Source organism: Octopus bimaculoides, chromosome 7, assembly GCF_046866305.1.
Source record: "Octopus bimaculoides isolate indiv1 chromosome 7, ASM4686630v1, whole genome shotgun sequence".
NCBI classification, from domain to species: Eukaryota; Metazoa; Mollusca; class Cephalopoda; order Octopoda; family Octopodidae; genus Octopus; species Octopus bimaculoides.
In genome coordinates, this window is record NC_142934.1 from 14,069,052 (window position 1) to 14,087,843 (window position 18,792).

General features: G+C 32.8%; 1 protein-coding gene across 4 annotated transcripts in view; it reads right to left on the reverse strand.

The window, feature by feature from the left end:
- LOC106871126 (putative RNA-binding protein 46) overlaps positions 1-18,792 on the reverse strand; it is a 75,204-nt gene that overhangs the window by 29,894 nt on the left and 26,518 nt on the right. For 2 of the 4 annotated variants that reach the window (XM_089354799.1, XM_089354801.1), the window contains exons 2-4: positions 9,503-9,683; positions 5,908-5,996; positions 3,029-3,091 (exon numbers count right to left, since the gene is read on the reverse strand). In XM_089354799.1, the coding sequence (XP_089210925.1) occupies positions 3,029-3,091; positions 5,908-5,996; positions 9,503-9,683 (333 nt within the window). The remainder of the gene's footprint in view (positions 1-3,028; positions 3,092-5,907; positions 5,997-9,502; positions 9,684-18,792) is intronic. The other 2 variants (XM_089354800.1, XM_089354802.1) reach the window with 1 other exon arrangement.

The following is an 18,792-nucleotide window of genomic DNA, read 5'->3' on the forward strand; positions in this document are numbered from 1 at the left end:
TTAGGCATGACTAAGGCTGCCTGCTTATGAAGTTCTCTTCACAATGCTATGATTTCTGGCTAAGTGTTACAAAACAACACTTTGAGTGAACACCTTCTATGACAGTGCTGGTTCAACCAATGCTATGTGAGGAAATTTCATACACAGAAACTGCAACAAGTTTGTTTTTTATATAAATATATACTGGGTTGCCAGATAAAATAAACTATTTCTTTAATTTATTTTAATTCTTTCCAATGTTATTTGAATTAACATGAAAAATATTTTTAGTGAAGTGTTTCATGTTTTTTTGTTTTTTTTTGGAGCTCTATTCTTCCTCTACAACTTTTGTTTATCATTTCTTGATATTTGAATAAATTTCACCTCTTTTTAGACATACAACAATGTAGCACCAGATAGAAAAAAAAACAAAAAAAACAAATTTATCTGACAACCCAATGAATGAATGAACGAATGAGCTAATGTATGTATGAATGAATGAATGTATGCATGCATATCATACAGATTTTTGGTAGTATATCACCTAAAAAAATATTCAAAGGTCAGAGATATTCAGTGCTTTTTCATACTCAGCATCAAGAAAGGATTTCCCAAGATGCTATCTCACAGCTAATGGGCATATAAACATAACACACACACACTATGCATGTGACATCAATAATGGGATCTTTTTTAAAACGGGGGCCACATTTTTCATTAACGAAACACTTTGAAACTTGGAACACTGGTAGAATGGGTCATATAAAACATCTTTTTCTCTTAGTCTTCTTTAAAAAAAAAGAAATCCATAAATTATTCCATGTTAAAGTTGTCGTATTTCTGTAATTTCAACCAATCACTGACGTCCATTCAGCCGATATACATTAAGTGCCGACTACATAAACAAACGATTCTGAAACAATTAATCCTAACCCTAACCCTAACTCTAACCCTAACCCTAGGGTTAGGGTTAGGGTTAAAGCAAATTTAAAATGAAAAAAGCAAATAAAACGAAGAATCGTTTGTTTATGTAGTCGGCACTTAATGTATATCGACTGAATGGATGTCAGTGATTGGTTGAAATTATCGAAATAAGACAATTTTTTACATGAAATAAATTCGAATACAAAAATATTTTTCTGTTCTATAACACAAAATAGATAAGTATACGAAGTTTGAAAGTCTTTCCGTACCAAAAACACTACGTAAAACATTAATGAAAAATGTGGCCCCCGTTTTAAAAAAGATCCCAATAATGTTTACATTATCAGAGCTGCTTTTAATTCAAAATGTAATTCAAAGGAGTATTATCTGAAGAAGTGGTATTATATGAAAGCAAAAACTTACATAATGTTACATGACAAGTTATATAATGTACCCATGTTCTAAATAAAATTCACTGCAGAAATATCTAGTAATACCCAAAATACCTGTTTGTTTCATGCTTACTACATGTGTGTGTGTGTGTGTGTGTGTGTGTGTGTGCATTTAGGTGTACTGTAACCAAATGTTTAAAAAAGCTTGCTGTGTAACCGCAACATTCCACATTTGATTGCACTGCCTAGTATTGTGGGTAAATATAACTGTCTAGTCTCAGATGGATTCACCCTGTAATTCAAAAGATACAACCTTGTCACACACATATTGTGTCATAATGATGCAACCTGAGATTTATATTAAGGAGACATATCTGTGGAAGACTTAGCCACTTACTCATATATTCAGGAGTAGGTTATACAGATGATTGAACAAAATCCTTCTTATTGAACAATGGAAATTCACCACAAAATTCAACTGGTTTAATTCAGAATCAACGATGGTATACAAACTTTGTAGCCTTTAAAGAAGCTGAATCATCCATGGCAAATTCTATAAAGAAATTGTCAATGGTTCCCTAAAAAGGTCATAGGGATTTTGAGATACTTTTTTCATTAATGTTCATATATCTCTAAACATTTAGAATATCAAAAAGCATAAGATTCCATAGATGTTTCCATCTGTGAAATCCCTGTTTTTTTATTACCCTAAATATGCTGTTCTGAACATTCATTTCAGCCAGTTTATATATATATATATATATATATATATATATATATATATATATATAGGGGTGGCTATATAGTAAAAACCTCGCTTCTCAATCACATGGTTCCGGGTTCAGTCACATTGCGTGGCACCTTGGGCAAGTGTCTTTTACTATAGCCTCAGGCTGAACAAAGCCTTCTGAGTGGATTTGGTAGATGGAAACTGAAAGAAGCCCAACGTATGTATTGATTGACTGCTAGCTCCAAAAGTTTTTTTTTATTCCCTCTGTTTATTTCCTCATGTTTCTTTCTGTTGAAGAGCACAGGCTCGAAATGCAAAAGATTTTCTCACCTTCCTAAGCGTTAAACTAATACACCTCTTTGTTGTTTATACATCTGTCTTCATCTTTTGTGTTTTTGTAAAATAGTTTGAATCAAACTGTTTTGATCCATATATATGTGTGTGTGTGTGTCTTTGTTTGACCTCCACCACTGCTTAACAACTGGTGTTGGTGTGTTTATGTCCCCATAACTTAACAGTTCAACAAAATAGTCCAATAAAATAAAATTAGTACTAGGCTCACAAAAACAAGCCCTAGAGTCGATTTGTTCAGCCAAAATCCTTCAAGGCGGTGCCCCAGCATGGCTACAGTCAAATGGCTGAAACAAGTAAACGATAAAAGATATGCAAACTCATTCCATTTGTGATTATTGCACTGAAATAACATATTGGAGTTTACCAACATGTTAATTAATTGAGCACTAATTCAATATATCAAATTATGGCTCTGACTAATAATATAGTTGAAAACATCAATATAAATTATAATGGTATGCTTGAAATTCTAAAAAGAAAAGAGAGAAAGAGAGAGAAAGAGAGAAAACAGTTGGATATTCAAAGAGGGAAAAATAACTGAAATTATGAATAAATTTAAACAAAAATCTAGACGAGTTAAAAATAAAATAATTAAACAGAAACTCTTAGAACATGAACTTAAAATCAAATAATAATTGTATACAAGCACCTCATCGCTATCTGGTTCAGACAATGAGTCAGCTCGACTTCCAACATCATCAGGAAGGCACAACTAGAAGCAACCAAATTCTGGATTAGACAGTGAAAACAGAAAGTGCACAGAGAAGCTGCAGAAATATAAAGTATTTTGCTTTTGCTATGCCAGGGGTTTTACTATATGACCCTCATGCTAAAAAAAAAAAAAAAAAAAATGTATATACATACTAATATTGGTAGTCTACTAGAATAACTTCTTGGGTTGCACTCTTACTGGGACAGCAAGAGATACCTGGGTGCAGCTGTTTGGATAATGATGGTTTGGCATGACTGAATATTCAAATTGTTTTGGAGGTACATACATACACACACACACACAAGTGATGAGAGAGAGGGTGAGAGAGAGAGAAAGACATTACAATTTAATTGAACACAAACACTTTCACTCTCCTCAAAGAAAAAGAGAAATATGTTCACACACACACAAGTGGAGAGGAGGAGAGAGAGAGAGAGAGAGAGAGAGAGAGAGACAAACATTAAATTGTCTGATGTCAAATAAGTCAGCATTGAATCAGCAACACCAAATAGATTGCACCAAAACAACTATGCCAAAATGTTTTGTACCTCTATCAGGTTTAACAGAGTGGCTCTACCCACTGCAACACACACATAGTGTTACATATATTTTTATTCTTATTATTTTGTAATAATAATATAATATTATACAGTATCAAAGTCTTTTGTAGTATACCAATGGCCTGAACTCTGACATTTTGAAATTGTAATAAATTAACTCTTCATTAAATAATATCACTCTTTAACCTATTTTTAAAAAATGTAATACTGCCATTCTCTAGAGCAATGGTTCTCAACCAGGGTTCATATAAGACTTTTTGGGGATCCACACTAAGAAAATAGTAAATTGAGGACCATGAAAGTTTTGATTTAAATGTATCTAATGTAAAAAAAAACACCAAGGTTTCTTTCTCTAACATTTTGTGTAGTTCAGCCTATGCAAGTTAATGTGTGAATAACAAAATAGGAATTTTGAAAGAAGTATCTATAAAACTAGTTTTTAAGCATTGAATGGCTATGGGGGTCTACCAGAATAAAGTAGTAATCAAATGGATTCATAGATAAAGAATGGTTGAGAGACACTGCTCTAGAGTATCATCGACAAAGACCAAGAATCCTCCAATATTGTCTAGGTATGGGCCTCTAAGTTTGACACATCCCAACAGTAAATTTCATATAAATTTCTTAAAGAAACAATGCTTTAAAATATGTCACTGCAGTAAACATCAAAAATATCTTCACCACAGATCAGAAGTATTAATCACAAATAAACAGAAGCATTGTTTGGTACAGAGAACAATGTTTCTGTCATGCTTCTTCCTTAATTCAATAGCATTTCTGCTTGTTTGCATTACAAGCAAGAACATTACTACAGCCGCAGCAAATAACTGAAATGCAGTATATCGATCTTGAAAGGCTGAATATAAACACAATATATTCAGCCTTCTTCATGATTGATTGATCTTTTTTATATCACTGAAAATATGACAGTTATTAAAATGATATATTTGACTATTTTTCTAATATGTTTCAAAAGAACTTGCTGTGAGAAAGCTTCAGTAGCTTATGGAAGTTAACTGGATTGATGTTTTAGATAGACATGTAACTATTCATATTTATTTTTATCAGGAAGATAAGCTTTAGTTTACAGAGTTAGAGATATTTAAGTTAAAATTGCTGAAATTAATAACTAAGTTAAAATGATAACAAATCTGATCACACATGTCATTACTGGAAGGAACAAATTGTTGATAGAAAACAGAATTTACAATGAAATATATATATATAGAAAACAGAATTTACAATGAAATATATATGCATGCATACTAATGTCCATGCCTACATTTGCACATACTGATGGTAGATATACACAAGAATATCTTAATTATTAAGTTTAGTAGATGCCTTTCATGTCTAGAATATAAATTGAAAAATCACAGCCAGTGTATTTTTAATGATGCCATTATTGTACGGAAGTTCCTTATATTTTGGAATTCTGAGTCAACAATATTAAACAAATGCATGAATTTATGAATGATATGCAATAGGTTTCAGTAATATCACCTATTAAAATAGAATATAAAAAAAATTTTTTTTATCCAAATGAAAATATATATATCTGCAAAATATTAACTTCTTAATATAATTAAATAATACACACTTTATAATAAAAGGCCAATTATAATTAAAAATATAAAGTTTTGTAGTAATCTACACAGACTAGGGCTAGGGAATTTAATAAGTTCTATTTGTATAAAACCAAATAGAGTAACAAAATGTTGATGATTGGCAGGATAGATTTTTAGATACATTTTGGAACAAGAGAATAAAGAAAATATCCTAATTCTGTAAAAAAACTCCTGGATTATGGCTCCTACATCATCTCGCAATATCAAGTTCACTGCAGAACTGAAAACAATCTAATAGTCATACTCAAAAATTACTGTTTACATGCACTAGTTGAACTACAACAAGAAGTTACAACTTTTAAGCCTCTACTCCCTGAACTGAAGAATGGACAGATAAACAGCAATTTACATTTGGAAGAACCTGGAAATACTAGCAGCAAATTTTGGTTTTGAAAGCTTTGGATCCATAAACAGGTTGTCACTGAATAGTGAGAAAAAAATCCTAGATTCACATATGTTTTAGCATAAACCACAAATGAAAGCAGCAACATCAAATTCCTTCATTCAAGATTGTAATATTCCTCATGGTGGTATGCTAGAATGGTTACAGCTAGACAGTTGAAACCAGTAAAAAAGAGTGAAAGAAAATAATTGGAAGTCTATAGCTCCTGAATATATTCAATATTACCTGTGAATAGTTCATTCTTTTGATTCGGTCTGACTTTTCTACTGGTTTGGCAAAAACAACTTCTATTTTCGAATTTTCTAAGAGGGTACCTGAAATGAGAAAACAGATGAGCAAACACACACCACAAAAATTAGGCAATTGGCAATATTTTTATATTCTAACATAACAGGACACATCTGTGATGTTCTTAGAGTTACAAATGTAACATAGTTTGAACCAATGTAATATATATTTCTTTATTGCCCACAAGGGGCTAAACATAGAGGGGACAAACAAGGACAGACAAAGGGATTAAGTCGATTACATCGACCCCAGAGCGTAACTGGTACTTTATTTATCGACCCCGAAAGGATGAAAGGCAAAGTCGACCTCGGTGGAATTTGAACTCAGAACGTAAAGACAGACGAAATACTGCTAAGCATTGCACCCGGCGTGCTAACGTTTCTGCCATCTTGCAGCCTAAACCAATGTAATATAGTTTTACAAGTTAATTACTTAGCTGCATGATTCATTAGTAATTTGCTGTCAGTTATTAACAATAAAAATGTATGCAAATGTTATCTGGAATTTAAACAATGTCCAAAAAGACTGACTTCTGGTTGTAGGTGTTTTAAGTAAAAAAGATGCTGGATATTTTTATTGTTTCTGTCAATATTGCAAAATTTGAAAAGATTTCTCTGTCATCAAAAAGGTTGCAAAATCAATCTCTTACCCACACACCCATGCCTTTGCCTATACGTAACCCGCATATCAACTAATTCCATCTCCTTACATTTGGATCAAATCTACATTTACTACTATGACTTCTTTCTTCAGGTTCACAAGAGAACAACAGCTCACCCCTGCTACTGCCACTACTACTGTTATCATGGTGTTCACAAGAGGAGGAAAAGAAAAACAAAAAACAAAGCTGGTTCTTTACCAATTTTCAGAGAACAAATTCTCTCAATGTAAATTATGGTATTTTATAGCTTTATTTCATCCTACCCATTTAATCAAACCATATAAAGCTATTTCCTTAATGAAACTAAATTGATTTACATTATGTAATATCACTATAGTAACTGGTAAATTAAGTCTGACATAAATAAATAATTGGTACAAAGCAGTTTTGTTTATATGTTGATTCAAATGTACAACAATAATATTTATAGAACTACACAATAGAATTATTTCAGGGTCAGAGGCAGTTATGTCACAAATATAATATTAGCCTAATAATGAAATAAATGAGGTTATGCTCTAAATAAAGGCTGTGTAGTAACAATGATTAAAAAAAAAATTATAAATCAGTATTACACATAAAATGTTTTCCAACTAATTTAGTAGAACTTATCTTTTATTGTATTTTTTTACTTGTTTCAGCCATTAGAGTGTGACCATACTGGGGTACCACCTCGAAGGGTTTAGCCAAACAAATCAACCGCAATACTTATTTTTTTAAAGTTTGGTACATGTTCTATCGACCTCTTTTGCTGAACTGCCAAGTTATGAGAATGTAAACAAACCAACACAGGTTGTCAAGTGGTGGGGTAGGATGGGTGGAGGTGGGATGGAAGGCAGACACGAACTCAAACACACACACAAATGTGATGGGCTTCTAGACAGTTTCTATTTACCAAATTCACACCCAAACCACCAAAGCACTGACTGACCTAGAGGCTATAATAGAAGATACTTATCCAAGGTGCTGCACAGCAAAACTGAAGCCACAACCATCTGGCAGCAAAGCAAGTTTCTTAACCACACAGCCATGTCTTGGACACAACATCATTCTCATAAACACAATTCCAGTAACTACCGTATTTTAATGAGTATAAGGAACCCCCTAATTTTTTAGGCTTAAAATTTGGGAAAAAGGCTTTGTAGTGAATTATAATACTATCCATATAAAAGAAACTCCCATATTTTTTAAACTTAATTTTTGACAAAAATGGGTTCCTTATACACGTTAAAATGCGATAATTACAACTTGTGAGGCAAATAGGAAAAAAATTTTTTAAATGATAAAATATCATCTTAATTTAAAATATTGCTTGATGAATAGGAAATATGGAGATATACCGTATTTGATGGTATAAAAGATTATTAGACACATATTAGACATATCCCAAGTTCAGCAGTAAATATTCTCAGAAAATGGTTTTTAGTGCATTAAAATATGTAATATTTAAAACAATTTAGCAGTACATTACAAAACATTACAAACACATCTAAGCGATAGCAGAACACTTTAGCTATGTGGTGTCTCTCTTGGTAGAAAAGACTATTTACATCAGTGGTTCTCAACCATTTTTTGCCTATGGACCCCTTTGATTCCTATTTTACTCTACTGGACTTCCATAGCCATTCAATTCATTTAAAAATAATCCTACTGTATTTTTATAATTAAATATTATTAGGAATTGTATAAAAAAAATTAAAATATTTTGTGTGTTGTAGAAAAATATTACACAAATCTTAACAAAATCTTATATGGGCCCCGGTCAAGAACCACTGGTTTAGATAAAAATTGGTTTGTATTAGAGAGCATCAGAAACAAAATTAGCTTATGGGAGGCTTAATTTGCATAGGACCCAGGGTGATATTTTTTAAAGAAATTTTTTCAAAAAAACAAAAAAAAACAAACTTATATGTCATCAAATATAGTAAATTAAATCATCATTAGCATCTTTATTACTATTGGCCCAAAGGTGGTGAGTTGGTAGAATCGTAAGCACACTGGATGAAATGCTTAGTATTTTGCCCATTGCTACGTTCTGAGTTCAAATTCCACCGAGGTCGACTCTGCCTTTTATTCTTTTGGGGGTCGATAAAATAAGTACCAGTTGAACACTGGGGTTGATGTAATTGACTCATCCCCACCTCCCCCAAGCTGCCATTGTGGCAAAAGATTGAAATAGCTATTACCATTGGCCTGGACATATTTAAATCATTGTATTTAGATGGTTTTAAATTGTATGGACTTAAACATCTTTACCTCAGTGAGATATTTGAATCATTCATTTCAAGTTTTCTTCATACTTCTTTGGTCAAAAAGTCAACCACAGTAAAATATTGATGAGTGGTGAAGCTAGATCTCAGGATATTTGGATCTCATAAACAAGATGTCTCAAGATTGAGACAAAAATGTTATTCTGTAATGCAGATCTTTTCAAAACATGCACATAAATAACCACAGCTCAGATACAATGCTATCTAGGAAGAGATTTCCAGTTTCAATCCCACTGTATAGTATTTGGAGCAAGTGTTTTCTCTACAGCCTCGAATCAATCTAAATCTTGTAAGTGAAACTAACAGATGAAAATTGCAGAAATTCTGCTCAATGGACTGTATCTGATCATGGGTGGTTGAAGCTTGTGATTCATGAAAGGATTAACTTATATTCAACCAAATATGCATTTAAATATTACTTAAAATACAATCTCAAATTAAACACAGGAAAATAAAATTAAAAAGAAAAAATACTATTTAATCTATCGAGAGTTCACTTCATAAAATGAAAGTGTGAAAGGCTACAAGAGAAAAACTAATCTATAATAAAAATGTTATACTTGTACATAAAATATTGAGATCAAAATTCAAAAACACATACCATTGAGTTTGTTTTGTGCTAATACAGCATCTTCTCTGCTTTTAAAGTGTACAAAGGCAAAATCTCGAATTTTTTTTACTCTTTCAATGACATCATCTTTTTTCGTAACCTCTGTAAAAACTTTTCGTATTGTATCTTCCGATGTGCTCATCATCAAATTTCTAGCATAGAGTATTTTCACCTGAGAAGTAAATAATTGTCACTATATATATATATTTATTTATGAAGATGGGTTTTTTAAAAGCTTTGCTTCAATATCATATATAAAAAGGAAAGAAACATTTTATCTTCCACCAATTATGGTACTTATTTATAAGCTAGTGGGACTGAAACATTGCAAGTTAAGAAACCGTTGTTAGGTACACAACAGTACAAACCTGATACAAAATCACAAGCTTATTGGCCAGTAAGTTTGCACCTTCCAGGCCTGACCAGCTGTGGTTCTTAGCAACTACTAAAACATAAGCTCACCAATAATAATGACAGTTCTGCTGATAAATTACAGAATTGGTTGATAAATTTATTTCTCATTTTAAACAGTTACTTCAATGTTTAGGTTTGAACTTTTACTACAATTGCTCCAATATTTAATTTTGAGCAACAGATGCAACCAATTCCATTGACAACTGCTACCAATTGTTGTATTGACATGAAATATTCGATTGTAATTAACTTTCTCCTAATTACGTACTTTCATCTTATAATATTATAAACAATTGTAAGGTTTAGATATTCACATCTTGCTTTTATATATTATTTCTTATTATGTATGAAAATTTATTAGATAAGACAAAGGCATCTTGCATGAAACATTAAATATCTTTTCTCTCTCACATTCCTGTGGGAGCGGCACACAATATGGTAGGGTAATAATATACACAAGTGTAAATAGTTACTGAGCAGATTTGGTCAGCAATAAAGCAAGCAAAAGATATGGCACGAAGTACATGTGTCCAAACTAGATATCACATGTTACATGCAGGTTTTCAATAAACTCTGAAAATTATTTCTCCAACTTGCTGAAAACTTAATCCTTAATAACACACCGGTACTATTATATCTCTTCTCTGGACTGTGGCCTTCCTGGAGCACTGCATTGAAAGGTTCTTAGTTAAATAAATCAACTCCAGTATAAATTTTTATTTTATCAGCCTCTTTTGTCAAACCACTAAGTTACAAGGATGTAAACAAACCAACACCAGTTGTCAAGTGGGGGAAGGGGAAGCACAAAGACACACATGTTTCTGTCAACTAAATTCACATACAAGGTTTGGTCAGCCAAGGGCTACAGTAGAAGACATTTGCCCAAGGTGCTGCACAGTGGAACTGAACCAGAAACTACACAGCTGCAAAGCTGTTACCATTCAATGCTCAGAGTCACACTCTTTGATGCATTGTCAATTATTGAATAGACAATAAAAAAAGCACAAGTGGAGGTTGTCCCTTGAAGCTCATTGGCAAAGTAATAAGTCAGTCTGGAAAAGATTCTCTGCAAAGTGAGTTAATACATAAGTTTAGTATTTCAAAATTGGTAATTTTACTTTCAAAATATTTTGAAATTTTTTTTTTTATAAATCTAGCCTATTTTATTTTAATCACATGTTCTATATCATTAAAATCATATAATCTGAGTGCAAACTTAACAATTGAAAAATTTAGTGATAAGAAGAAAAAAAAAAAAGTTCACGTAAGAATTTTGTTATCTAAGTTTTAGGGTAACATTTTGATTCAGTTTGCAGATTGATCTAAAGCACATTGATCATCTTATTTCTTACAAATGATAATGAAAACCAGATAAGCGATTAAGAATGACACAGCAATCAAACTTAAAAAAAAAAAAAAAAGAAAAATACCTTTCATCATTTATCAAATATATTTGCTGAGATACAGAACACTTGAAAAAAAGTTTTGTGTGTATGTACGCATGCACACACACATACACAAGGATATATATATATATATATATATATGCTGAGTAATGCCAATGAATGGGACCTGTGGCATTTGCTCATGTAACTGGACTGTATGCTTACATAACTGGTGCCTGGCAATGTTGCATGACACATGTACATGAAATAAATCATTAATACTGATGCTTTCTGTGTTCCTTGAGTGGCTGTGTGGTAAGTAGCTTGCTTACCAACCACATGGTTCCGGGTTCAGTCCCACTGCGTGACATCTTACTCAAGTGTCTTTTACTATAGCCTCGGGCTGACCAAAGCCTTGTGAGTGGATTTGGTAGACAGAAACTGAAAGAAGCCCATCGTATATATATGTGTGTGTGTGTGTTTGTCCCCCTAGCATTGCATGACAACCGATGGTGGTGTGTTTACGTCCCCATAACTTAGCGGTTCGGCTAAAGAGACCAATAGAATAAGTACTAGGCTTACAAAGAATAAGTCCTGGGGTTGATTAGCTCGACTAAAAGGTGGTGCTCCAGCATGGCCACAGTCAAATGACTGAAACAAGTAAAAGAGTATATATATATATGTGTGTGTGTGTGTGTGTGTATATGCAAACACACACACACACACACATATAATATATAGGCTGGTGAAGGTTTTGGAAATAACCTTTTCCTAGTGTTTACAATCCAATATCATTCAAGCTTAAATTCAGATCACTTCACTGTCCTATTCTCAGATATAAACAAGCACATACACAAAGACACACACATCGAAATTTTATTATCAACCGGAATATTACAGGAATATTATCTTATCATCATATAATCAATACTCTTTAAGGATTTAGGTATGGTTTTTTTTTCAACTGGAATGTAAATCTCCTGATTTTGTTTATTGTTATGGATACAAAATTTGCCTATTCCAAATATCATAAAATACCTTTGTACTCGCCAATGAGGGAGCAGCTGCTTGTGGCAAAAAATAACAGCCAAATCTTCTTCAAATTACAGCCTATATCTTAAAAAAAGGAAGGTTACATCAGATGGAATGAAACTGTCACTGATGTGTTGCCTTTGGTAATATGTCTAGTCAATCAGTTCTGCTCTGGGGTTTAACAATTCTTAAACGTCCACTAAAATACAACAGTAAAGGCACAAATTTGTAAGAGATAAGATTAATTGAATCAGTCAACTCTTGTATATTCAGTCAACTCTTATATATATAAGATAAATAGTCTGTCAACCAGAGTGGGATGAAAGGTAAAGTCAATCTCTAATGGGATTTTAATTCAGACCATAAGAGAGCAAACCCATATACTTTAACCTGTTTAGCTCAGGAGTTATTTATTCTAGCATCCCTTGATTTATAACTTAGAGATAATGCCTCAAACCTAGGAGGAAAGTATAGAGTTGATTAAGGCTGTCTTCAGTTCTTGAACCCTGTAGGGACAAAAGGCAAAGCCATCCCATCCAAAATTTGAACTCAGAGCAAAAAGAGAAATAACTAAATACAGCAACTGTTCTCGCTCTCCACCTATAAAATGCAACTTTAGATCTAAAACAATTTTCTTTAAAAATCTTGTAGTAAACATAAAAAAATAATTTAAAATTGTATTTACTATGTCAACCACAAAAATGTTGGTTTCATTTCCACCAAAACAATATTATTTCCACCTAAAACTATTTTCTGAGAAGATCTCATGGTTAAACATTCCTTTCAAGATTTAAGGTCATTTACTAAGTCAAGCAGAAAGTGCTGTTTTTTTGTTTTTGTTTTAAATTCAAGTTTTGATAAATCAAGTTATTTAATACAAATGAAGAAAAAAATTATATTCTTTCTTTCTTGACCTATATATGATATCAACAGTATGTTGCTCCTACTCGAATCACTCCATTTGACCCATGAATCACAGCTGAAGATAATGTCCAAAGGTTAGAATTCCTTCTCTTTCTTTTGAATCTTCTTCACACACACACACTTGTATAAATATTTATTGCAGATTGACTTCTAAGGTATATTAGCCTTTTATCACAAAAGAAGAAAAAAAAATAGGATAAGACAACAAAGCTAAAGAAATCCTCCACACAAGGAACATTTAAGAGGTCCTAGCTGATAGAGCCATTGGCAGGTATTTTCAAACAGTTTGTTTATATAATACACAGTATTTTCATAATAATAGGCAATAACACACATACACACACGTGTGTGCATGCACATGCACACTCACAATGGGTAAATAAATTAGGTTATAACAACAGATGGTAATATATCAATAAGGACTCATTAGACCCATACATATTTAGTTTCTTGATGAAAATAAAAGGTTCGCAAATCATTTGTTTCATATATTTTGATTATATATATATATATATATATATATATATATATATATATATATATACATATACACACATATATATATATATCATTGAGGAAATTTCCACAAGTAGCACCTCTCCAACCACAGGTCCTCGTTCAGGATCCTGGACAGATGACACACCGCGTCCTTGGCCAGTCATGTATGGGGCATGAAGGACAAAGGTACTCCACACATAATCTCTTGGAAGATCCTATAAGAAATGGGCCCCTACATCAGCAGGAGCAAGCATTGCAAGCTGTGCATAGCTGAATGGGCAAGAATATAAAAGAACTCCCTTGACCCGGGGAACATCTTAAATTCCAAGATGGAAGTCTCTGGACCCTGCTTATACTTTAGGAAATTCCTACTGAAGTTCTGGAACCCACAAGCCGACCATGTCGCCTACGGACAATGGTCTAACAGAGACAATTCCTTGTGTTTATTCCTTGCAGTCTTATGTTTTTTCTCTACATTTTCATATACAGAAATATATACAAGTTTTTTTTTTTCTTGGTAGAACTCAACAATAAACAAGTGAAATGGACAAAATGGTTGAATTTTTTTAAAACTCTGCATGTATTATGTACATGTATGTGTGTAGTATATGTACATTATTTTATCACTCCAGACAGATTATGTTATCTTAACCTAGTGATACCAGTTTCTACATGTCCAAACTTTTAACAACATACCAATCTATCAACTGGTACTATTAGATTCTTTTATTTAGCCCTGATAACTTATAATCACATTTATCACTAATTCATATCACAATAAAAATAGTACTTAAAAAAACACTATGTACACACACACACAAACATTTATTTCTTTTTTGCCTGTTTAAGCTAATCTTTTAAATATAACAAAATACAGGGTGGGGCAGAGAGGACAGACAATTTTGAAAAATTCACAAAATCATTAATTTTAGCTACAAAAAATTTTTATTGACATCAATATGTGCATATTGAATTAGCATTTGTCAAAATCAAGCGTGGCAAACAACATCCATTATGTGGTGTCTGTTTTCATTGATGCATTTCTGAAGGCATTCTTGGAAGTTGGCCTCCACTCTCTCCAGCATTGCTCTGGGTGACTTCCACATGAATAGCTTCCTTCAAATCGTCCAGTGTATGGGGCTTATGCGCATACACACATGCCTTGAGGTTTCCCCACAAGAAATAATCACACATGGATAAATGAGGGGACCGAGGGGGCAAAAGAATATCAGCAAACCTGGAAATGAGGCAGTCACCGAAGAGAGGGCGAAAAATGTCCATTAATGCTTTGGCTGTGTGGGCTGTCATCCCATCCTGCTGAAACCACACACATTGAATAGGCATACATTTTTGTCATAATTCAGGCACAAAGAAGTTGTTTATCATCTTAATCTAATATTCAGTGGATTTATGCTCATGTCAAATATCATACATATAATTTTGAAGCCAAAGTTTTATTATAAATTCTTGTGCATCTTTTTCTCCCAAAAATCTGAAGCAAAACACCAAACTATAATAATCAACTACCAATACTTTTGTTAATGTTCAGAACAAAAAAAAAAAAAAAAAAAAAAAATCAATACAGTTGCTTGACATGCTAAAAATAGCACATAACTCTCCCTCAAAAACACACCCTATCATCTCACAATTGTACAATGTAATTCTTGATATACTCTTTTACTTGTTTCAGTTATTTGACTGTGGCCATGCTGGAGCACCGTCTCTAGTCGAGCAAATCGACCCCAGGACTTATTCTTTGTAAGCCTAGTACTTATTCTATCGGTCTATTTAGCCGAACCGCTAAGTTACGGGGGTGTAAACACACTAGCATCAGTTGTCAAGCGATGGTGGGGGGACAAACACAGACACACACACACACACACATATATATATATATATATACAATGGGCTTCTTTCAGTTTCCGTCTACCAAATCCACTCACAAGGCTTTGGTCAGCCCGAGGCTATAGTAGAAGACACTTGCCCAAGGAACCATGTGGTTGGTAAGCAAGCTACTTACCACACAGCCACTCCTACGCCTATATATATATATATAAACAAAAAAAAAAAAATGAGAGAGAGAGTCACAGCTAAAATGCCTTAGATCATAGATCTCCTTATGATCTGGGATTAAACAACAGCAGTAAAAACAAACCCTTGGGCAGCCACACAATGCCTACACATGCACATATATTTAGAATTATAACAGAATAAGAATCAACCAGCATAAATGAAAATCTGGCTCAGCATATTCTGTTTACTCATTATTATTAATTTTCATGTTCTGAGTTTGAATAGAAGTTGACTTCACTTTTCATACATTTGAAGTTGATAAAATAAGGATCAGTCAAGTACTAGTGTTGATGCAATCAACTAGACCCCTTCCCACAAAATTTCAGGACTAGGGCCTACATTAGAAAGGACTATTATTAGTTTTTGCTTTTTAGGTTTCTGTTGATTATAAATTGATTACAAATAATTTCGCACGTTTTATATCTAACTACATGAACCATGCTTATTCTTTCAGACAAATTCCCTCCCTCGGTAATTTATAACTTATAAATAAATGTTTATCTTTTAGAACAGGTCATTTTAATTCTGTTAATTAAAATTTTTGTCATGCACAAAAACAAATTTTATCTTTCTTTTCTTTCCTTATCATAAGAATTTTGCAGTTTATCTTCACAAAGTAAGTCCATATAAGCTAGTTTAATTTTAGTTTCTTTGTTCAATAAGGTGAGCACGAATAGAAATTAGAATATTCAAGAATAAGAGTTTGCAACTTTTTTCTTTCTATGTGTTCAAAATTTCCCCAAGACACCTGATGGAGGCTGAAAAGTGTTAACAACAAACAAGATGAGGACAAATATCTGTCAAATGTAAATAACGTAAATAAAAAAATGGGTGGTTAAATAACCACAAAATAAATACCCTCCAAATGTAGTTGTATTTGAAATGTTGATATCACACATGGAGCCTCTATGTCCTGTGTAAGCCACCTAGCCTGTTAGAAATAATAACCAAATCTCTCATAAATCACACGACCTGTCTTCATTAAAAGGGTAGGATATATCAAATAAAGTAATACTACAAAAGAAAGTACCTCTCCTGTACACTTTCTAGAGTGAATGGTGAGTGAGCAGAGAGATCCCCTAGTATTATTTCACTAAAGACTTGACAACACCCATAAAAATTACACCCAATACAGACTGTAATATGGATGACAGATGAGCAAAGAAAGCACAGGCTGGTGATGTCCCTCTAGTCTTGTCATACTGAGCACTTATCAATCTCTCTAGGGTTGGTGCTATAAGAAAATGCACCCAGTACACTCCGTAAAGTGGTTGAGGATAGGAAGAATATCCAACTTTAGAAATAAAACCAAAATACATTCATGAATACAAGTCTATTTGAGAAGAGGCTCTCAATAAGAAAGGGCTCAAGTTGTGATGAGTCATCTAAGCCATGCCGACATAGAAAGCAAATGTAAAATAAGGATGAAGATGAGGAGTCCTATATACCTTTAAAAAGAATGGATGGTCATGGGTGGAATAGAATACCTATGATTATTGGTTTCTGTATATTGAGATTTAAAAGCTAGAAGCTATATGTATTATCTACAATGCTGCTGAGAAACAAAATAAATGTTTTCCTTGTAATAAAAATCTGTATTTTCTAACCTAAGATGCACTTCAAAACAAAAACAGTAAACTCATTTCACATAATGAAATAGGACATCCTGTTACTAATTATTTTCATAATAGGAACAACTACAATCCAAATTCAAGTCTTTGTTGAATCAACTATTTCATATTTAAAATTCATACTCATGTTTCAGACATATATATTTTGGTTCTTTTTTTGCATATAAGTTAATTTTATGTAGCGTGTCACAGATGGTTCTCAATGATAAGCTGTTGGATCTATTTATAAGAGCTGAAATCTGAGAGGTTAGTGACACAAACCAATCTGTGAAAAACAAACAAACAAACAAACAAACAAAAAAGCACAAAAATCCCTATACCTCAGGTAACTAATATATTTAAGAAAATAATGTATGACATAAACTTACAATGCTACCTCTTGCCTTATCAGAAGTTTATACCAACTTTCATAGCCAATTAAACTGCAGCAGATAGACTACCCCATTACTGTACAATTTAACATAATAAAATGTTGCACTTAAATTTGATATTAATGTTGAAAATTAATCCAAAGAATATGAATAATCACTAATTAAACATTAACAGTTAGGGTTTTAAAATATTATAGAAGACATTTACAAATACTAATTAGGGAGAAAAAGATAGCAAGCGCATTAGCTGGTTCACATAGTCCATTCTAGAGTGGTAACTTAATCCATCACTTTTGATTTTTTTAACACCTTCACTTGGCACCTTGGATCCTTCAGCAGAGTCCATTCTGTTGGAAACAGCTGGTCTAGGTTTCCATTTCAAAGATAACTTCATCCCTCTCTACCATTAGTCTCAAAGGCCTTATAAATGATCATAAGCACTGCCCTTCTCTTTTGACTAAAAGATACAAAAATTTGGCTGTGACTAACCTTCACAGATTAGCATTTATCTGTTATAATCTGAATGATGGAAGACGTGGCCAAGTGGTTAAAGTGTTGGACTCGTGATTATAAGATTGTGGTTTAAATTACTAGACCAGACGATACGTTGTGTTCTTGAGCAAAACACTTCATTTCACATTGCTCCAGTTCACGCAGCTAGCACAAATGAATAATCCTACTATGGACCAGCAACCTGTCCAGTGGGTAAATATAATATACACCACAGAAACTGAGAAACCAGCCCTTATGAGTCCATTGGGTTTGAGAAGTTATAATCTGAACCACACAAATTATCTTTTATCATGCTAGCTGAGCCTTACACGAATACAATTAAATTAGTTAAAAGTTAATTTTCAGAAAATTGGAAAGAACCCTCCTTTGATGCAATCAAACATGTTCCAAAATAAAAAAAAAAATTTAAAAACTCAATTATTAATCAGCAGACTAAATCA